The sequence below is a fragment of the Micropterus dolomieu genome, linkage group LG20 (genome assembly GCF_021292245.1).
Source record: "Micropterus dolomieu isolate WLL.071019.BEF.003 ecotype Adirondacks linkage group LG20, ASM2129224v1, whole genome shotgun sequence".
Classification (NCBI taxonomy): domain Eukaryota; kingdom Metazoa; phylum Chordata; class Actinopteri; order Centrarchiformes; family Centrarchidae; genus Micropterus; species Micropterus dolomieu.
Window position 1 is genome coordinate 17431290 of NC_060169.1, and position 24028 is coordinate 17455317.

A 24028-nucleotide genomic window follows, 5' to 3' on the forward strand; every position below is an offset into this window, starting at 1 on the left:
AATAATTAGAGACACAATTGGTCCTTAATTCATCCATTAATACACATGAACATATAGTGATAACACATACAAATCAAATGTATGTCTTTGAATTTCTTGAAGACTGAACAGTGTAAACACTCACAGGGAATGTCCCTGTAGCCATTTTCCAGAGCACAGAAGTATGTCATGAACTCCCTCACAGGGATCTTGAAAATTTCAAACAGACACGTATCCTGGAAAAGGGTATATGTCACCTGCAGAAACACAAATCATTGTTACTGAAACACCTATCAGAGATAACCAGCACAGTCAATGATGTTTAGTGGAATATTAAAAACACAATTGAAATAACTTTGTGCACATCATTACGCATAGACAAGAAGTTCACTGTCTGCTGAAATACCGAGATGTAATTTCAAGCTGAAATCACTACTTCACTAATCATCTGCACTTAGCATACTTAGCACTTGCATATTAACATTTGCAATGCTGTACATCTGTGGCTTGACTCACATGTAGAACAGGTCCACCTGTATGCTAAGCTGTACCAGTATTGCACTTATTACTTGTGGTTAACAAAATTACAAAATTTGGTTGGTCACACAGATCTCTTTTCAGGAAAATAGAACCCTTAAATTCTCACATAGGTTGGTAGGTTTATTGTCACAATATAACAAAGTATAGAGTAAAATTGAGTTTTGTAACTCCCTTCTGCTACATAGCACACAATATACATTAATACAGAATCAATTATAAAAAATTGTAAACAGAAATAAACTATAATCACATTAGAGTTTATAACATAACCAAACATGGGCATATAACATTTAGACTAAAAGGCTAAAAGTGTTGCTAGCAAGTCCTAATAGCTGCAATAATCATTATATCCCACTTAATAGAACTACTATAGCTACAGGAGATGACTGGTTGGTGGTTGTTGTACTAACATAGCTGAGTATCCTTCCTGTCTTCCCGCCTGTTTTGTCCACCAGGTCAAAGATCTGGAAGTTCCAGGTGTTCATCCGCTCCATGACAGCCTCATGGTCCTCCAGCATAGGATCTAGTCTGAACTCCTGCTCACCCTGGAGACAATCAGAAAATGCTTGTTGTAGAAAAATTGTAGAGATTAGAAGATAGTATTTCCACTGGCGCCAAATGTTCTGAACATGCAAAAACAAGCATTATACAGAATACTGAAATAATCTGAGACACATTAAACTCATCAAAGAATAAGATATAATAATGAAATATTAAATAATTAAAAATTTAATGAAACACTTGGCACAGCTAGAGCTTTAACAACAAAAGGCTTTTTGTTGAATGAAGGGGCATGACAGGTCAGATGAATTGTCGGCTGGATATGGAAACCCAAGTGATGCTAATTAAATAAAACGTAAAATGGCTGTGGGTTCAACTCTCAAAGCAACCACATGTCCAGGTGTTCATGAATAAAATATATGCTTATTATCATTGTAAACAAGTCTAGATAAATTATGAGCTAAATGAAACGTAACTATAGCAGGTGTGTGGCTGATGTGGTCACTTATGGCAAGGAAAAATACAATGACAAAAAGGGCATAGGGTATCCACATCCAAACTTCTGCAGGTCCAGGACCAATAAGCAAACTCAAGGCAAGAATCTAACAAAAGATCTGCACACTGTACTAATAGCTCCCATCAAGTTGTGTTAGACGTTCCAGTTAGCTGAAGGAAAAATACAACAACATGACAAATGGAATAACTGTTCCATCTGCTGCGCTGCAGTATACACTCATATTGTAAGTAGAACCCCTCTGACCGAGCACACCTCTGATTCCTGAGTCTGCTGGTCTGTGCTCGGGCACTTCTCCTTCTCCTCTTCCGCCTGCCCCTGGTTCCCTGCAACGCCTGGCCCGCTGTCGCCGGACACGTCCACCTCAACGCTCTCCTCTCTGATCAGATGCTCTCCTGGGAACTCCAGCCCTTCCCCTGCTGCAATGAGTATATGGACAAACACAAACACATAGAAAAAAAGAAAACAAGAAGAAGATGTTTTTACTGTGCATCATCACGTTACTTGTGTTACAATGTGTTTAAATTTTAAAATGAATTTAAGGAACACACAAAATGGAAAACTTTTCAAAATTTAATTATTAGGATTTACCCTAAAAGTATTTGAATGGGCTTTTGATACTAGAATTACTTGTATACAGTAAACAAACTCTAGCTATTCAACAAGATTTTACTAAATTGACATTTCCAAATTTTAAGTTTATTAATACGATACTTTATTGGAAGATACAATAGGGAAAATATATACACCTGTCAGTTTGTGTGCATAAACCTGCATTATTGTTTGCGTCCAGCAGAGGGCAGTATAACACCCCTAAATTGCTGTGTTTTTCTTTCAATCCCCAACAGCAGCACTGGTCAATACTTTCTGCCACCACTCCATAACACTGTATGTAATTGTATGTACCTGAGCGCCTGCGTTGGGCCTCAATGGTAAATGGCTGATGAGATTCCCCTGTATCACTGCCGGAAATTCCCTTGAGCATCTGCCGACCACAGCTACAATGGACAGACAATCACACACATGATCAATTGCAGTGCGTTTTTTTATTTTTATAAACAACAACATAAAAGACGCAGTAACATTCCACTTCAGTACTGCAGGTCTCACCTGGTGCAGATAGGGAAGGTGGAGCTACGGAAGGCCTGCTGGAAATCAGACGAGCTGAGGTTGTAGCCTAAGGGCTTGTGCAGGTTCAGATTGACACTGGGCTTTGTCAGGAAGTCAGCCGTGTCTGGGAACTCAACAGGTGGTCGAGTGACAAGTGACGTTGAAGAACCTGCGCCTACTGCGAGAGGACCGTGGCTTGGTGAGGTGACTGGGCTCAGGCTCGGAGATGTGCCTGAAGAGGACGAAGGGAGCACAGGAAAAGAGAAAGGCATGAGATTCAGTCAAAGCATAATGAATTTAATCAAAATGTAGTGGTTAAGTCTCACCTGCTCTCCTGGGCCCTGCATGGTAGGTGAGGGTAACAGAGGAAGACCTCTGTTTGGGAATGGTGAGCAGGTTTGCATTGGGCCCATTAGACAGACCTGGGCTGGAGCACAGAACACATATATATTTAATGCTGCCTCTAAATAACTTCTTCCAACTCTAAGCAAACTTGTTGAAGAATACTCTTTTGAAGCAGTCTTACTGCTATATGTTTTGCCTCATCTTGTGCACAAAAGGGCTACAGTACAAGGCTACACTATCCTCTGTCGAGTCAGCCGTTTAACACTTCTATAACAAACAGAACAGGATGATCTTCAACTGAAAGAAGCCCATCAGCCAACATAGCTAGTCCTCTACTGTCACCCAGTGGAAACATATAGACACTACACCCCAGTGTCCACATAAGTTTTCAAGTTTGAACTTGAAAAGTTATGTATAATTTTTTGTAAAAGTTTGTTACAGTTACAAAGAAACCTGATCTCCTCCTAAAGCATTTAAACAGTATTTACCGTTATTATAAGTTTAAGTCATTCCTGGATTGTGTAAAATGTGGATCTGAGATGACACTATGTGACACGTTAACAACGCCTTCTGCTTTTGGTTTCTCTGCGTCTCTCTGAAACTCACACAGGGCTCACAGGTACATTTTGATGTTGGCAAAAAACCTCATGAAAGGAAGTGATGGAACCCAATTTCTTGTTTGTTAGAGGCACAGACAGTATTGTAATGTGTGACAGTATAAATGTTCCATCTATTTACATATTTGTTTCTCCGCTGATTAGTCAAAAGGGTCTGGTCTGTCCCATGAAGCAGGATTTGTGGGTTAGCTCGTTAGCTCGCTAAACTTTGTGCTTCTCGGTCTCATACAGACAGCTTCAAACCACATCAAAAGCCAAACCGGCAAGGAGCTATTTTTTATCACTTCCTCACAGTGTGGGAAGTGAAAAGTGACATGTTTACAAAACCATAGAATAACTTTGCTTTTCATGATAATTTATTGTATCAATTTTAGACATATATTAAATGTTTTTTTAGTTTGACCAACATTCCGCTCTGGCAATAACAGCAACACCTAAGCATAGACTCAGTTACAAGATGATATAGCAATGTGATATACTATAGCATGAAACGTGGATGTGTAGTGAGACAAGGAGGGATGTAAAAGAATAAAGGCAAAAGAAAACTTCAGTGACCAATATTCACTGTTTTAACTGTCAAATCTGGCTTCTCTATTCAAACCCATGCTCTACATTTTTCACCTGGTCCTCTGAATAAGCATTTGTAATACACAGCTGACCTGGTTTCCTGTGAAGTGTACCATTTCTCTCACTACTTTTATAGTGAAGATGATTTATTGCTTATTTAGAGCTCACCAAGGCCCATTCATAACTTTTTTTCAGGATAGACCAAAAATGACCCTTGATTTCATTGTGCACAGGTGCTGCTGAGGAAGACCATTCCTGGAGTACTGTCACATTATTCACATTATTCTTGCAAGAACAGATATTTATCTGGTCCAAAGTTGGGCAGAATAGGGGTAAACACAGACACTGTATCTGAGAGTTGGTACCTGGTCAAGTTGAGGTCAGGGTGGGGTCTCTTGCCACTGTTACGTTCCCAGCGCGAAGAGGCGGAGTCAAGAGAAGGGAGTGCGGAGCACGAGGAAGAGGTGGAGCTCCGTCTGGGCTGAGGGGTGGGGAGGCTGTTTCTGCTACTCAAACCCTGGTGGGCAAATATTTATATATGTATGTTTTATACACACACTGAGGATGCTGGTCATGTTACACAAACAACATTATCACACCTGAAAGCTACGAGAATTTGTTAACTTAGGCCATGTTCAGACTGACAACAACACATCTTTAAAATAAAATAAAATATTCATTCCATTTATTAATTTTAATGAGACCAGCAGTTGCAAAACAACACGTGTCGTACGGGCTAAATGTTTAACCTGGATCAACTTTCACCACATCGCAATGCAGCGTCATCTGGCCTATCACATATGTGAACGCCGAATTCTGTGAATTCTGTTATCTACCTTGTGATCATCAAGATAGAGTATAAAATGTTGTTATGGCAACTTCCCAAAGTTGTAAAATCCTTTCTCATGTTATTAAATCTTATTTCACACGACTCTTATTAGTTAACGCCCTTCCCAGGAGGACCAAGTGTCAAGAACTGCAGTAGATGGAGGACTGGACATTCTAAACAGGAAGAAAAGCAAAAAGCAAAACCTAGATAATTATTTTACTTCATATTATACGTGACACTATGGACACAGTGTTCCTAAGTTTAGATACTGGGGCTCTTTCAGTACTGGGATGTTTTGACTGCAATGGCCTATTACTCGTCTCTGCATGTATCCATACTAGTTTGGTCCAGTTGTAAGGCCTGTATCTACCTTAATGGTTTTCCTGTCACTCCTCTCCACAGGGTCCTCCACCTCATCGCAGGGGTAGAAACCTGGAAAGGGGGTGAAGGGGTTCACCCTGGGGCGGCACGAGCCTGAAAATGTGCCCATGAGGCTGGAGATGCTGCGCAGAGCTGAGATGGTGTGCGGCGACAGAGACGAGTCCATGAGCAGGTCCGACACCAGGTTCCTGGCCTCGTTGATGACCGAAAGATCCACGCCGTTCCCGCTCACCGCCCCCTGCCGTGTGCACACAAAAGGCACCGTCAAGAGGGCGACCTCAGAGCAGCACATTATTTGCATACACAAAGGTACTCTCTTTTCAAAATGCTTGAGGTAAAGTTTGGTTAGTTGTCAGTTGGCTTCCCAGGTGAAAATAGATCCCAACTTTTGGCTTATGGCTTGATACAGTTTTGTCTCCTAGCCTCCTGCTCGAATGCACTGTAATATAGACAACAGACAGGGTGTGACAATCTACCCATTCATGGCACCAACGTAAGAGGCTGTTTCAGCCAGTGGTGTTGTGGTAGGAGCAACGGCATCATGTATACACTGCTGATAAAGATCCCCCATCTCTCTCTACAATCTTTTTTCTCCATCTTCATTTCATTTAGGAATCCCATTTTCCCAGAGTTGACTTTGCTGATATTTACTACTACTAACTTCCTCTCCCACCTAATTCTTCTCCTGTTGTCTCCTCGTCTCTCTTCTCTTCCTCTCGCAACAGTAACAACTACTACAGTATATTTGGAGGAAAATCGACTATATCTAGAGCCCATATGAGGGCAGGTTTCATGAGGGACAGTGTTGTGACTGGCTTGGCCCTGTCTAATAGGCACAAATAATGATTTCTCTGTGGGACCTAAATTCTTTGATAGATTACACAAGTACTTCAAACAAGACAAAGAATGACAACCATTCCAAGGTCACTGTATGCCAGGTTTTACACAATGTGTGTTTTGCCAAACCCAAAATATCAGAAAAAGAACTGAATGTCCTGAGGGTGATAGAGATCAGAGACCACTCCATCTGAAAAGATCTGTATTATCTCTGTGATACCAGAATGATCCGTGCACATGTACCACTGCGCTACAAAAACACGCAAGCTGAAAGGAACACAATACTGACCTGATACTGTGGTTTGTACCAGTGTTTCAAATCCCAGTCCCACAAGATCATCTGAAAAACACAAGGGAGACACATAAAATGTCAGTCAAACGTGATCATTGTGTATGTGTTATGTTATGTTGTGTATGTGCATAACAGAGAATATAAAATGTGTTTGCACAGAAAGAGCACAGGCTTTGACCTATGCTCCACTTTTAAGCACACTATTACTTTTCAGCGAGGGCACTGGCAGGTCTGCAACTAGCTACTTACTAACTGCTAGTGTATTCTGCCTATTATCTGAACTCACAGTGTAGTAACAGTTTACATTTTAAGGATTTCCTGCGCCACATGATGCACTTTCTACTCCAGGTATGCTAATGCACACTGCCTCAGTGACAGCAGACTGAGGCCTTTCACTGAAAGCAAAAGAAGAAAAGCAAACCGCTAAAACCACCGTGGTGCATCTACAATGGAGCTACGAGATCTTATCTAGCTCCAACTACGTCAATCGGCAGCATTTTCACGCTATCTGTTGGTAACCAAACAGGAGCTCTCACACGTTACAGCAGTGTATAGTCAAAGTTGGTGTAGGTTGTGTAACATCAAGTTGATGTACCTGAAATACCCTAATCCTAATAAATAACCTGAAGCAAACACACAATACAAATTTCATAGAAATGAATTAGGCTAGTTCAGTTAGCAATTAACTAGGTTTGTTCCACAGTCCAATCATATTTTTTGCACATTCACAGATTTTCTTAACATGTGCATTTCAATTTTTTCAGCCATGTAATATGAATGTAGCAGTTTATTAGTTTAGTTATTGTCATGTAAATTCCAGGCATTATCCACAACATGTCTATTAAAAAGCCACCATGCAGTCTCAACCCACACCACAGGGGGGAGAGAGACAGAGCCTCATTTGAGAAGCGCCTCTATCAACCTTCTCCAGCAACCCCAACCTAATGTGTGAACCATAGACTGTATAGTGTAAACACACGAGCGTATATATCCTTCTTTTTAACATCTCAGCAAGTCATCATATTGTCAGGAACAATCAAAGCACACAATACAACAAATTAAAAATGGAAAAAGATATTACACTGGATTAATCTTCAAACCGTAAAACAACTTTATTTTAGAGGATAGTTTTAAATTAGATAGACATACATGTTTCACTTTTCTGCATACACAACCTACAGTACATAATATCTATAACTAAGGTTGTTAAATAGATTGGTGGCTGCATCCCATCGCCCCTACTCAGTAACTGTTTCATTGATCAAAGTGGGATGTTGGGTGTTTGTCATCAGCATCTGTACAATGCTGCCAAACATTTAATATGGCAAATAAGCCCTGCCATGGCAACCTGACATAGAGGCCAGCAAACAATGCTCTGTACACCATGGCAACGGGATGGCGGGAGACGGCTGGAGGACAGAGTTGTTGGCCTTCTGCTTGTTTACGGAGAGACGCAGAAGGGCTGAAACAGAGAGGGAGACGGGTAAAAGCTGAAGGAGAGGATGCCATTAGGGAGGAGATGAGAGTAAAGAGCAGAGAACTATAGACGGAGATAAAAAAAAAAAGAAACACACACAATAGGGCTTTAAATGAATTTGAAGTAATATTGCGATTACTTTGACTGATTTTGCAATTGCTATATGATTTGCGATATTGGAGGGAATAATCATTTTTACATCATTATTCTCATTTTCATTGAAAAACATAGTAAAATGAATTATGGTGTGATTGCTGCAAGGATCAGTACCAAACAAAGATGGTTTCTTAGGGTCTCTAGAATATGATGTGTAGGCCAGGACATCTTTGCAGCACGACAATATTTAATTTAAAATGGTATTTTGACATATATCGCCTTTCACAAATATTGCAATCTGAAAACTCCAACAGGCCATTATGATAAAATTTTGATTAATTGTTCAGCTCTAAAAAGTCACACAATACAGCATAGTGTGTCTACAATCGGTCTACACCAGCATGCTCTGTGCGCGATGCACAAAAAAACCTGAAAAGTCTTCTGCGACTTTCACACAGCACAGAAACAGGAAAAGCTGGCTAAATGGGCACCACCACCATCATTAGAGCGCGTGCCAAGCTACAACTTATTTACAGTGAGGGCCTTCTGCCAGCTATGAGATTAAAATCTTTCAATGAAGGATATTTTCTTCACTGAAAACATGACACAAGGGCAGACACATAGACAAAGACACAACTGGGGCAGCAGAGACCTGTGCACATGCATACACGGACACACGCACACTGAAAAACACACACATTATTTCTCACATCTGAGACATTTAGCAGAAACTAACTTTTCAGTACACTGAGGTACAAGCACTTTGCACTTTGAGTATTTCCATTTTATCCTACTTTATACTTCCACTCAACTACATTTACAAAGGATATACTGTAATTGTTACTCTGCTAAAGTTAAAACTACCATTAAAATGCTGCTTACATTTTAATCTATTTGAAACAATAATCTAATTTAGTAATACTAATACTTCTACTTAAGTAAAATTATTGAATGCACATTGTGGTGTTTTACTGAAGTACTTTTTCCACCATTAACTTTAGGGTTAGGGATACTGAGAAAGGTAGACCACATAAATTACTGTAAATCATGCTTTATACCCAAACTACTATTTAAAATGGAGAATGTAAATAGTCTGATTTTGTGGGGACATCTCTGCAAGTGCTAATCATACATCGATATCACTAACTTCATCTTTACACTGAGAATATGTTGACATGTCTTCAGCGTCAGACTGCTTTCTCAAATTTTTTGTTCAGGTCCGTTTTTAAAGACACAGGCACAGACAGAGTCTGTTAGACTTGTGCAGCTGACCATATGCAGTGCGTCTGTCATTCTCTGTGCACACCTACGTGTGTATGTATATGAAGATTACTGATGGTGCAGGTATTTCAAAAAGGGAAAAAATGCACTATATTTATAGATACAAAGCAAACAGGGAGAGATGCGCACAGAGAAAACAGACAATAACACACACAATCAAACGCACAGGAAAAACATAGTACACATCAAGATAACACTTGACATACATACAGTTATTTAACATGAGACGTAAGCCGTAAATATTTCCCAACAGGAGTCAATAAACTTGTGCAAGCTATTAGACGGCCAGTTTGTCACACCTGCGTGTCATATTAGCTAGGCTCCGTGGTGTGAGAGGTGCTAGAAGTGATAAAAGCACGCTAATAAGAGTGTGGGGGACAGAGAAAAGCTATCAATGGCAGGCAGGCATGGCATTTGTATGGAGAGGAGCAGGGCACTGCTGACGTCAGTCTGCAGCTACACACAGCGTCAGCAACCGTCTGCACATGCACACGCTGATAATGAAGACTGGGCTCTGGCTGTCAAGACACGCACAGGAAGAAAAGATGATATGGAGAGAGGGATAGAAAGCACGGGCTTGCTTGATTCTTTTAAGCCCGTTCAGGAAAGACAGCTAACCAGAGAAGAGGTCTGCAGACTGTGTGTGTGTGAGTGTGTGTGTTGGACATAGCTTAATCTACATGGATATGGCTGGGACTGTAACACAGTGCCAAAGCTCAGGCAGGTTTGCTGATGGTAGGCCAGCAGCTGAGGCGACTGAAGGAAGGAGCAGACTGGGATTAAAAACACTGAACTTATGACCCAGGCTGACTCACTACAAGATGTATCCTACACTCAAGACACACATAAAACAGACCTATCTAATAAAATTCAAAATACACTAGAGATGTATTTTCTTTTAACTACAAAATGCATTTTGTGTTAAATAATAAAAGTAAATCAAACACCCTCAGCAAAGCATTTTAAGAATCTGGAATAAAACAGAAATCATTACAAGGGTGAACAAATTATAAAAATGAGAGTTTCAGAATGTATTGCTGGCAATAAACTTATCACTCAGCAACAACCCTCTACTAAAAAATGTGTTTGGTAACAATGATAGACATAATTAATCTGACTACATGTTGTCACAGATAAACACAAAATCCTTATGAAGAAAGAAAATGTGAACTTACAGTAACCCCATACCAAAGATGAGGAAGTTACTGACAAAATAGGTAAAGCGACTTCAAACGTATGGAAGTGGTTAAGATATCTTTAAATTGGCAAAAAGGTTTAAGGTTACAGATGCTGCAAAATGCAAATGAAGACCAGCGAATGGACAGAGAGTAATTACAGCACTAGACTCTAATCAGGAAGAGGATTTTTCCCCAAACTGTGCTGCACATCTTTTATGAGTGAATTCAAAAGCCATGTTGACACTATTAACCACATTTCACTTTACAACCTGTTATAATGTGACCATTAAACCTACCTTGTACCTTGTACCTTGATATGGAGGCCTATAGATAAACAGTTCAGATTAACCTCTGCATAGTTATAATTTATTGACTTTTTCCACATAATTTCAAATGTATAGACGTTTATTTTAAGTTTATAGGATTTAAATAGTAAGAAAAATTAACAGTTGATACATTTGTAATTATAAATGGGTTTTTTTATAATAGATAATATTCTTTGTCCAAATCTTGCAGCACTAGACAGACCTTTGCTTCACTAAAATATTAGGTAGTAGCATTAGGTATGCTATGTCTAGATTCTCTAATTTATATGTCATTAATTGCTCTATGTGGGACAAATACAGTATCAATATACTTTATTTTTACTGTTTATCCCCCACATTTTTAGTCAGCTGCTTTACAAAGTCACAAATAATGCACAATGCAATCTTTATCTCTCTGCTGAGTGGTTCAAATAATGTACCAAATTGAATTTGGTAGATGACAAAAGTATGAACTGATTAAGCAGTTGTCTGTGAAAGGTGGGAAGAGATAAAGTACTTAGTGTAGCTAGCCTGTCTCCAGGACCAAAGACTTGAAAAAATAATTTTGCATCTGTGTTGCTTGGCTCACCACCAGCCCACAGGTCAACAGGCCCAACTGGAAAACTCAAGGTACTCCAGATGGCTAGTCCGCCTATGGCTGTCACTAGTATTGTCAGGGCAAACTGGCAGGACCATGGAAAATTCTTTGACTAGGGAAAGGAGCTTGTGCAAAATGTCATCCCTCTCTTTCACACTCATCTACCACTTCACTGCACTGGTGTTGTTCCACATCTGCCCTGCAAAAGCCAGCAAGTATTGTCATTTGAAGTATTTTTAAGTAGTTCTATGACAAGATCTGTTTCTTTGAACACTGCATGGTGTTTGTCCTATGTTGGCACCAATCCAGTGGATTAAAAACAAAACAAATACTACCAATGAGATGTCTTCCCAAAAATAGTTTAAATATTCCAACCAGCCAAGGAATGAACAAATTCATAGTTGTGTGTCTCATGTCACGTTAGTCTAGTTGTAACTCTGCAAATAACTTGGGTTTTCATATCTCTACACTTTTTCCATGACAACAACATGTCGCTAAAAAGACGTTAAAAAGGAAAAGAAATAACTTTGCCCCACCAACACTCTCTGAGATCACATGATATGTATTTTAAAGTAGCCAATCACTCAATATAGGCTAGGTGTTGTCTTTAACATACTATAACGTTTTTGTTGTTCTGAAGTGCACAATTATAAAGAAGTAATTTGACTATGGGTCGGTTAGATCCAGCACAGACTTGAGCTGAAGAGAGATCCTTTTCTCAGTTACCTGTTTAGCTGTATGTTCAGATCCTAGCCTATTGTTTACATTTGATAACTGTATACTGCATACAAAATTGTGGGTTTACCCCCCTGCTATGTCTACGGGGGTGTGAGACAAATCCACAGGCCTCTTGCCGAGTGAAACTGACCACCTTGATAGGCTTTAAAGATCCATTCTGAATAAATCAACCGCTACAAGCTATGTTTATCTAGCCCCCTATATCCCCTATATCTGCTATGTGCCATGAGATACTAAAACACAATGTAGTACAGGTTATTAGCCAGGCAACAACAATCAAACACATGTGCAGTGTCTGTATGACATTAGGTTACTTGACACCATGTTAACAAGGCTAACAAGGTAGCAACACTGAATTTATGGCAGAAGACCCCAACACAGAGGGAACTTGATAAACAAATTTGGATCCAGGTATTGTCTGATTTAAAATCTCCCATCTGAAAAGAATGTCAAAACTCAAAAAGACAACAGATGAGCATAACCTTTGGCATTTCGCTCAACTTGTGAGTAACAGTGTTGTTACTGACAGCTGATCTATTTATGCAACACAGACATGTCATACGAATTATTCACTAAACAATCTAAAACGTTGCATACCTAAAAACATAATTTTCATTGCATTAAAAGGACTCGACAAAACTATTTTGTTTCCTCTTCACATGCCGGCATTATGTTACATTACATGAGGAATGGTATGCTTATTACCAACCTGTGAACTAAACAAATCATGTATGACTGCTATCTTGTAATACAGTGAGCTTTGAAAACTATACATCTACATGCCCACATCCACAATGCAGATACACCCACCTTGAGGTCATAAGCCTGACCTTTGCCACAATGCAAGATATGAGACAACTTTCCTAACCCTTCCTAGCCTTTGTCTCTCTCCAGACAGCCATAGCTGTTGTTCTCTGAGGATTATGCTACATTAATTCCAGTTTCCGTGTTGAGTTACAGATACCTTTTCATGCGCCCCCACTGGCGTAAGAAAGTGAATAAAACAATGAGTATTAGATGCAACTGTGGAACTCAGAAGCCATAAATTTGTGATGCTTAGTGCATTCCAGTACATACATACTACTGTGGTCAAGTGTCAAGATTTTCTGTGCTGTATGGATGTAGCTATTAGTTTTTAAGTAGTCAAATAGTAAAGAGAATTTAAATATAACTAGTCCTCAGTTTTGCATTGAGTTTCCAATGCGATATGATAAAATTACCATATTTATACGGATTACATTATGAATTAATAGAATAAAGTTGTGTGGCAAAAAATCACTTACAAGACAAAGCAGTATAATTATTTGATAATTTTGTGATAAGAAAGATGTGGAGTTTTGCCCCCAGATATGCAATGAGAACAAGCTAATGTTAATGAAGTTAACTAAACTAAATCTGAATAGAACTCCCACGAACATGTGATCTCAGGACTGAAATGAAGTCTAAAAATAGCTGCAAAAATTACTCTAGAACAAAATACTTTAGACAAAACCAAATGACTAATCAGCTAAAAACACCAATTCAACGTCTAAGCCTGTCTGGTTTACGTCAGTAAAGGTCGTAGTTTGTTGCAGCAGAAAGAGTAGCCTACACAGGTCTGTCATCTTCTATCTCAGGGGCATAGCATGTGGTTTTACTATGGCGTTTTGTTTACATGAGTCCGGGGACATACAGCACACAGCCTATAGACACACACCTACTAATTCCTTTGAAGCAGGGAAGATAGTAGTTGCTGTCTGCTTCCTGGCTGTTGTGAATTTGTCAGCCAGCTGTGTCCCCAGAGAAAACGCAGATGGACCAGAACATGGCTGACAGAAAAACTGTGGAAGAGTGTGTGTATATGTCTGTGCACCCTGAGCCATTTAGGAAACAGCAGGAACATTCTTTGTGTTAAACCAAGTTGGATGGTGCTCCTCATCAACACTATTATTCCATTAAGGCCAAAAGACTGAACAAGTCCAAGGGATATGGAACGGGATTTATCACAGTGTACAGTATGGCCAAATGTTCTGGACACCTGGAAAAGAAAGGGTCCAATTTGTCAGCTGATCTCTGAGAGGTGAGGATGTACTGAGAATTGAAAGTCTTATTCATGATCCCAACACTTTGCCTTATTCTGAAGGAGGATGGTGATTTTTAGTTGAAGGCCTAGAAGGCTGCATCTGCCATAGTTGTAGAAGTGTTAGCATGGGTGTGGGATGAGTTCCAGTGAAAACACTTGGAGGCTCAGGAAGGGAAGCAAGACCAGACATCGCTTAGGCTGCGCTGAGGCTGCAGGTGTGTCCTCATTTCAAGAGAAAGCGTCAGAAGAAACGGCCCCAGCAGACCTTCCAGATTTACGGTCTCTCTCAGTTGACCTAAGATCACTTTAGCATCCCCCAGAAAGATATGCAGGAAAGCCAAGAATATAGACTCATGACTAGATCAGTAAGAGCTGTATTGGCTGACCAAAGATGATTAAATAATGCCTTCAACCTTAAAACATCTAAGCTGTTTTCATTGAATATAACTATGTAATATACTACTATGAAATACTACTTGAAATCAGACTTCCTACTTGTGAACTCAGAGAAAAAATATGTACCCCGACTTCACAAGTAGCAGCCGAATGACGTGACACAAAAATGGCAGCTACACCAAGTGCACTGCTGAGGGTTTAACTGGGCATACACTTACCAAGAAAGAGTCACAGTCAGCCATGTTTATTGCTTATTTTTGGCGTCATGCACCACCATGCACCTGAAACGCATTGAGGTCAGAAGTCAGATATTTCAACTTTCAATCGACAATCGTCACTCGCAGCACACTGTCCTACGGAAGTAAACCTGGAGGCCACAGATGTTAGCATCTACAGTTTAATTTGTAAGATAATTTCTGGTGGAAGAAAGCAAATGATAACAAGGAAAGAGACATTTTTTATTATGGCTTTTGTGGAGCGATTAATTCTCTGCTTTATTTTTGTTAGCATAGTTCCGGTCAGTCTAGAGTAACGTCGAAGTCGCATGAAAAGTTGTATTTATTTATTTATTTTAAATCAGGCCTGTATCTGATTTGGACATCATATGAAAGTGGCCCAAATCCAATCTGGGAAAGATCAGATTCCATGTGACTTGGGCTGTTGACACTGTTATAAAAAAAAATTAGTCACATATTAGCCAAAAACAAAACAAAATGCAGCCAAAGTTAATTTTATGGCTCGTCTCTTCACAACTCATCTCAACCGTAAGGTAAAAAATAAAAACAGAGGTATGGCGTGGTATCCGCCACAGTTCCCAAAAACAAATTGACAGCAGAGAGTGCACAGGTTCATACATGTACACAAATGGGAGGAAAGCCAAAGAGGTCAAGATGGAGTCTTTTCTAAATAAATGGGGCAGCAGCTGCTTGGTGTCTGCCACACTTAATGCTGAGAAGCCACAAAAATGAAGAAATATCGAGTTGCATGTGTCTACGCGCATGAAAATGCAAAAACAAAACAAGCTGCACAGACACATTTATTAAGACATTATCTATATTTAAAGTTAACAAGAGATGTAATCTATTCTCTATTTTTGTTTAATCATGCAGCTTTAGCTTTGCCTTTTTCGGTAAATTATAGACAATTCTTTCCCAATTTAAATTAAACATTTAAAATGTGAGAAATGAAGATGCAGTTTGCATTTGATAAATGATCAAAATCTTATCAATTGTTAAAATTGGATATTGGATTGCCATTGTTAAATAGCAATATTAATAGATATATTAGTAGACAGTAGATGCATATTTAAACATTTAAAATATAGCCCTAATGATAATTAAGAATTCTAACTCTGAAATGCCTTTTTTCTTTTTCAGTTTATTATAAATGTAACATCATTGTTATACTGACTGCTGATCATTAACCCAGCCTCTTATAGACTAAACAATAACAACAACAAAGTTACTGGCGTACTATTACACCCTTGTGATTTAGGAGGAAGATAAGAAGATGAATGACAAGGTGTATTGTATTCACAAGGAATCTGTAGCTTAACAACAGACAAAAATCTTAGTTCTCAGCATTGAACCAGACGAAGTGAGTCAATGCCAATGCCACAATATGAGTAAGGTCAACCCTAGTACGTCAATGATGAACTTTTTCCCACAATGGTATGTTTCATGCTCAAACGGCGCGTAACGTTTTGATTGTACTCAACACCAAAATTCAGCTTGGCAGCTTCCAATGCTGGCAAAACAAAGCCTGCACACCACTTGCAGTGTTTTTAAGACCTACAAAACCATAAAAAGAGAAACTGTATTTCAATCTAACTGATAACATGCATCTTTATGTTTCCCTTTTCTTCTGAATTCCCCTGTTATCCTGTAAATCAAGAATACATATAATCTTATAAACTGATACTAGAAGGATTTGTTTGGACATGGTGCTTGAAACTGTGTCCCTTACATTCACAACTAAGCTGCTGGTCAGATATACTGTAGGTATGTACTGTTCATATAGGACTGAGTCACATACTACAGGCTACTCTACACACAAATGTTCAAAATATGTCTTCATTAACTGATTTCAGCTTGTTAAAGTGATTCACGCTATAAATTACACCTGTTTAATTCAAGTTGATGACTGCAGACAGACCAGCTGCAAGATGAGCTTATTTTTTTTTTATTTATTTTTTTTTTTACAACTCTTATGATGATAATTTTACACAATAAAAACATATTCCGTGTAGGAAAAGGATTCAGTCCATGCATGACTTTGGCCCCACATTTACTGGAAACCATTCAGTAAACCGTGTCCCTATAAATAGCTGCAGGCAGTCTGCAGTGCAGGCTCCGTATACAGGTTACATTTTATCTGAGCTTAATTTTTTTTTGTTGACCTGGAACACAGCAATTCATTGATATCACAAGACATTGGCAAGAATATAGGAATGTATGACCTTTGGAGAGTGGTGGCAAACAGCCCAAGTGTAAATACTCTGAATAGTACTTCTCAAAGTCCTTTCTGCTGACATTGATTTGCTGATCTGCAGGTTCATATAAATATCCCAGGTTTACCCAGTGTTAACAAAAGTAATTATTAAAAGGACCATTGACCTTGTGACGCACAGAATGTACAATAAGAGCCTGACGAGGGCTTCATATGTCATCAAAAATATGTAAGCAGCTGTTTATTAAGGTACAATAAGTAACCAGATCTGCCTCTGACTGGCCTTCCTGTTTTGTTTTCCTTTTTCTTACAGCTTTATTGCCTTCTACCTATATCAGGCCAAAGTTATCAGCCAACAAGCTGTTTAAAGTTAGCATTATCAAAGACTCAATATAGCATATGCCATGGGACAAAGGTGATCTCAGTGCCAACCAGCTGGCACATGGGATCTTGCAGTGGTTTTTACAGCCCAAACTCTTGAAACTCTACTGCTGCGTTCAGACTGATGATAGTGCTCTGTGAAAAAACTGCAGCCTCCTCATTCATTTCAATGACTCCACTCTGGTTTCTGGCACAAAAACACAGGGTAGTGAAAACACAGAACTTGACAAAATGTATACAACGCAATAAGACGTCACACAGCAACACACTGAATTTTCTAATCAAATAGGTGCAAGCACACATTCCAGGTAGATTACTATGTAAGTTGAACAGCATAGTTCTAGTGTGTACGTCACAACAGTACATCATATCATAGTATTATCATCTGCTGTCTGGCGTTCCGGCATCTGATAGGCCTTCAATAACCCAGAGCCGATATGATAACAGAGTATTAGATGACAGGACAGCGATTTTCCTTTCACTTTATGGTAAACCATAAGCTGTCACTTTACAAATAATTCAGTGCTGTAGTGATCAGCTGGTTAACAGAAAATTAATAGGCAACAGTCTTGAAAATTGATTAATTGTTTATGTCATTTATCAAGCACAAATGCTACCCTGTGGTTCCACCTATTCACATGTGAGAATAAACTACACGTCTCCTTCTTTTAATCTCAATGTAAATTAAAAGACCACATTTTGTCACAGAAAAACTCAGAAACTGTGTTGTTATTGCTTAATAAGCTCAAGTTTTATTGCTTTATTGCTTAATATTTTACATTTAATATAGTCCTCATTTACAGCATATTCTTAGACTGTTTCTCTCTATCAAAGTGCAAACATGTGATGTATGTCCTTCACACGCACCCTTTTTTGACCACTGTGGAGCCCAACACCAAGCTATAGTTTGGAGGCTGAGAGGCCTGAGTACAACAGGAAGGTTATACCTGATATGGACATGAGAGCTAGATGAGGGAGGCTCAAAGCCTTGTAAGGGAACATCTGGTTTTATCATGGAATCAGTGCAGGCTCCTCTCATAAACACAACCTAACGCCTGAGCCCTGGAGCTCTGGCCAATAACAAGCATGTGAACACAAACGCCATCCATCAGAGTCGAGCAGCGGGAGGAGGAGTTAACAGGGAAGTAGAGAGAGTGAGGGCCGACACAAAGAACAGTGAGAAAAGACACCACAACAGAAATAGTGTGTTAGGTAAATCATTTACAAGCATGTGACCAACGCTGGTTTGTAGGGAGCTTCTCATTTCTACTTTACGTGTCACATTCACAAAGCTGCCATTAAAGTTGAGGTGACGCTTAAGTTTAAGAAGCTTAGAGTTGCACACTTGTCAAGTTAAAAGGTCAAAATCAATATGGAATAGGCCACTCTGAAGCACCTCTGAACATCTGTCAGTCTAGTTGTTTTTAAAGTTATTTGAGAACACACTTAGATAACTTATGGTTATACAGTAGAATAGGAATTTAACTAAATCCAATACACTCTTCTAGACAAATACATAGTGAGAGCCTGTTTATGTGCTCCATAGCAACAAAGGGCATGTTGCATTCTGTCCTTTCCTACTCTCCTGGTTGTGGTGTGAAGGTCTGGGTTGGGTCACAGAGGTAAAGGTCAGCATAATACGGGGCTCCTACATGTGCTTTTCAAAATGCCTCACAGCTACCAGGTTTTCTGATTCAAGCTGGATATTATTTTCATGCGGTGTGATAGCCTACAGAAACTTTGCTACATAGCTGTGAATATAATTTGAGACCATTTAAAGCTGCATACACCAAGACACACACACAAATAAATATTACTAAACTGGAAGGAATTCTTTACCACTGAGTGTTAGAGAATTTAGTACTTTTAAACATTTTTAAGGTAGTGTGAAAATACAGCTGAAGAACAATCAGGTATGTTGTAGTCATTGTGCTGTGAGACACTGAATGTGGCCAGTTAGTGCTACGTTGTGTATTTTTGCATTGGAATTGTTGATTGATTGTTGTGTTTTATATGGGAATGTATCATTGTTTTGGGAGGATTGGTTTATTTAAGTCCGTTTCTTTATTCGATTTCATTTGGTCGGCTTTTTATGAAGTGGTAGGTTTGGATTTATTGTCTTTTATCGTAATAACCTGCGCACTACTGGCACCTGCCCAGGGACTACAGATGAGAATTAGCTTTGTCTAGCACAATACATATATTGTGCATTGTACCCATCAAAAAACATAAAATAAAATAATTATGATTGTAGAGCTACATATTTACTGTATAGTTCACTCTGTACAGTTTGCTCTCATACACTGCTCTCATCAAACCACTAACACTATCAACACCTCTAGCAGCAGCAGGAAACTGTTTCTTAGTCAAAAAGTTCTGACCAAAACCACTGTATGTTACCTGGCTAACGGCAGACAGACAAAGATAGCTGGTGGAGTTAGCTGGAGTTGGTGGAGACCAACCCCAAAAGTAAAGTGACTATTGGACTTCAATTCATCAGATGAGCAGAAACATGACTCAAATTAGATATACTGTATGTCTACCAGATGTTTAAGTAGGCAACTGTTTGCTAAGATATTTACCATTATCACTTTATTGGGCCAGAATATATCATAGCTGTATGTCTGTAATCTAGTGTTAAATTCTTAGTAGTGGTTAGAAATCCAAAAATGCAGATTTTAGGCCAGTGTTCAAAAACAGTTGGTCTGAGCTTTAATGACATTAAAGTTTGTCTCATATTTGTTCTCATAGACTTCTATTTAAATCCTTTACTTTAGCCATTGTTGGATATTCTGGACATTTTCTGAATGACAAAATGTCCAAAACTGTATTCCAGTTCTGTCATTTCATTCAGCACAGATATTTTGGGCAAAACGCACTTCTTCAGTGTGAGGCAATTACCCACAAGTGTGCAACAATCCACTTTCCTTGGTATGGCCAGACAATGGACAAATGAAGGCCTTCATCTACAATGTGTGGGCATACTTTTACAGCAACCCTGCTAACATGCTGCAGCACAACAGTAACAGCTTTTAAGAGGCCAAAATGTTGTTTTTTTTGTTGCAACATCAAAGAGCTATAAGTTGATTTTTCATGAGAATAATCCACCCTGGTTTGGTACAGGGGTGGGGTGTTTTGGTATTTCACATTGTGGAGTCCCTGGTGTTTAGCGCACACATAATGAAGTGAGACTGTCACCCTGCCATGAGGCCAGTATGCTCTGAGAGACGAACTTGGAAAACCTGCTGTTGGAGCAACACAGAAAAGAGTGAGGCTACAAGTGGAGAAAAGTAAAGAAGATCAATTGAATTCAAGAAAGATTGAGCAAAAAATTGTCCAGGGCAAGAAATGAATTTCATGCAATTATAGAGTGCAACATTCTCTATAAAATAAAATCAGGGAAAATCAGACACATGTTACTGTGTTAACCACTGATATCCAGCAACAAAAATAATACAGTAAAATTTAAGCAGAAAGTCCACTGTACCACCACTTCCTTTCTGCCTTTAATAATTAACAATATTTTAGTTATTTCAATCAACAATATTTGAATTTAAATATAATACATAGTTCTGTCAATTAGCACAAAAGCTTTTCAGAGAGGTTATTTGGAAGTAACCTTCATCACAGGATGCAACAGTCACTTCTCCTATTTCGACATCTAATTTATTTGTAGATACTCATCTTCTGCTATGATGAACTCAACAAAACAAATGCCTTAGCCAGTAGTAGCATTTAAAAACTAATGCAACAAATGAAGGAAGGAAAAAAGTAATTAGGTTGAGTAATATGTAACTGAAGTTGCAACTGACAGACTAATATGTTTCTTGTCTGACAAATCTACTTTTCCTTACAAAGTGCATCATGCAGTTTACAGTTTAAACAAAGGGTCAGAAAGGTGGCCGGGGTCTTCAGTTACTTTCCCTCAATATCCCATCTTAGGAACGAGCAGACTCAGCAGGGAGTGCTGGCAGAATGCGGGTCCAGAACCACCAGAGATCAGCATTTTACATCTGTAAGTATAAACTTAGACCTCGGCAAGCTCTGCCTACATCACCTGAGACATATGCCACATGGCATAAATACTGGAACACTGGCTGACTGTCGGATGAGTCAGAGCCACACAAACAAACCTGAGGTAGGTTTACTAAACAGAGTTAAGGAGAGCAAAGGTGAAGCCTACATGTACCCAGGTTATCAAGATTTGTGTAGTATACAATCATTTTTTTGGCAGGACTAGGTATTAAGATATTGTGGCGTTGCTGAAAAAGAGCACTTCCATTCATAAATAAAGTAAGTAAAGTTAAAAAGGGGCAAGACTTCTATAAGAATATCAACAATGGTGCAAAACAGTGATTACCAAGTAAAAGAGCTATTAAATGCACATGTATGGAATCCATTTGCACATTATCTATTCTACACTATTTTTCTCTCAGACTTTTTTATCTGTTTTGTAAAATAACAATGTACATAACATACACACACAAAAACACAAAACATTTGTTTTGAAGTATGTTATAGAGTAGCATTGCCTGAAAGTCCTCCTGAATGTGGCATTTAGCTTGCTTGTCTCACTGCTCTGTTGCTCCATGACACACTAACAGTTAACTTCGTTGCATTTTCTGCATGGACAGCTTATTAATGTGCCCAAAACATGGTAAATGATCTTCACTGTACACATAGCTTAACAGACCTATACGATACTTTTAGCCTTTGCACAGTTTCTTTGCTTCGACAAGCATTTAAAATGTGATTATTTACTACAGTATATTGATGCTTCACTCCATGCCAGAACTGGCACTTTTTATTAATAGGTTTAATATCTGATGATGATGATGAGTGTGCCTTTCGAGCACACCGTGATTAATTGGTCTCTGTTCCTCTGTGAGAGCTCTTTAAGCTAACTGAGGAAAAGTGTATTGTGATTACAAGATTTGCATGCATATTAAGGACAAGGTTGCAGTTTTCTTTCAGTTAACTACAGTATACTTAAAATTACATATAACCACGTATTTTGTTCCTGAACATGGATGAAAAAATGTGATGTATTACCTTAATATTGAGCATAATAATGATGATTTAGCTAGCCTTTAGTACATTGGAAGGTGTATCATTTTATAAACAATAACATCACTGTTCTCTTGTCAACAGATGGTTTGTAGTTGTTGCCGCTGAAAAAGAAATAAAGGAAAACAGAAAGGAAAGGACTATAGCTAAAAGCTAACTTAGAAAACCATCTAACGTATTTCGCATCTTTTTAAATTCTTACTTTGCTTTGCAAGTCTGTGTTTTCCCTACTTGTACAAACAGCCAACCTGATGAGTCTGCGTTTTAGATCACTTAGCAACAGTAACATAAAACTTTCTATATAGTCACAATGCCCGGTAGAGTCCACCTTATGACGCAAATCCTGCATCTTTAATCCATGCCAAACCCCAGCCAACTACTGGTGTGTGCAGCCGAGCACCCAGTGCCTAATGCCACGTGTCTGTGGTGCCAGGCCGGGGTGCCTGCTGTTGATATGTGGCATCAAGACCACTGTTGATCCAGTTGATCCTTTGATACAGGGTTGGGACAGATAAGGACAAATGGGGGTCACACTGCAGCAGGCAATCCAGTGCATTGCAGAATGTATCAGTATAAGCAAAGGGCAAATTTTCAATGCTTTTTTTAAGTATATAAAACACATTAATATGGTCTCTCGCTTGCTTCACTCCACAGCATCAGGTGTGCCCATTAAGCTGAGGGGCATGTCCTGCTAAATGACACTTCCAAAAACTTCACTTGTGTGAACCAGTCCTCTGCTTACAGAAAAGTCCCTCTGGCCACTAAACCACTGCCCATCAGGCCTTGATCTCTGAATATCACTCTACAAAAATTCTTATTACCACATCAGGTCAAGGCCTTCACAGGGAGTAATAACAGTTTGGGGCGGGCCACAGCTTTGACTGTATCTGAAGAGCACAGTGTGCATAAGCTGCAGGGGGGTGTGTGCGATTAAAACCCTGGGCTCTCCGCTCACCCAGTGAGCTCCATATGACTGCTACAAACACCTATCTCTGCCCATAGACCCCCAGTCTCTGCTAGTGCTGGTTAATCTCCAGTAACACACAGTCTTCAGATCACAGATGCAGCTGACATGACTGTCCTCTACTGTATATAGATTGGTAAATTACTGCGTCATCTCTCCAACTTTCCTCAAATAAAAAACAAGTTTACTGTCTTGTGTGTCAAGCAAGCACGAGCAAATTATTTTGGTTCGGCATTTAAGCTTTGACGCAGACAAAACAAGTATCACAGTGCAACAGAAATGTGCAAAATTCTTGCAAAACACACACGCAGATATAAAATCTTGCAAAGTGATAAATAATAACAATTACAGTTAAAATAATAATTTGTGAGTTGTGAACAGAAGAAGTACTCTGTTATTTTAACCTGAAATGTAGATACACTTTTTGTTTGGTCCACCCAACTAACCGGTCACATTTCGTGTGGTGTCACAGGAGAGAGAAAGAAACGCAGACAGGGGGGGGGGGGGGCCGGTGGGGGGGGGGGG

The 24028-nt window shown here is 39.2% G+C and overlaps 1 protein-coding gene across 1 annotated transcript in view; it reads right to left on the reverse strand.

Moving 5' to 3' along the window:
• pde3b (phosphodiesterase 3B) overlaps positions 1-24028 on the reverse strand; it is a 43365-nt gene that overhangs the window by 8446 nt on the left and 10891 nt on the right. The window contains exons 2-10 of the mRNA XM_046032391.1: positions 6510-6560; positions 5373-5621; positions 4539-4690; positions 2971-3071; positions 2645-2876; positions 2441-2532; positions 1790-1953; positions 930-1064; positions 125-236 (exon numbers count right to left, since the gene is read on the reverse strand). Coding sequence (XP_045888347.1) covers positions 125-236; positions 930-1064; positions 1790-1953; positions 2441-2532; positions 2645-2876; positions 2971-3071; positions 4539-4690; positions 5373-5621; positions 6510-6560 — 1288 coding nt within the window. The remainder of the gene's footprint in view (positions 1-124; positions 237-929; positions 1065-1789; positions 1954-2440; positions 2533-2644; positions 2877-2970; positions 3072-4538; positions 4691-5372; positions 5622-6509; positions 6561-24028) is intronic.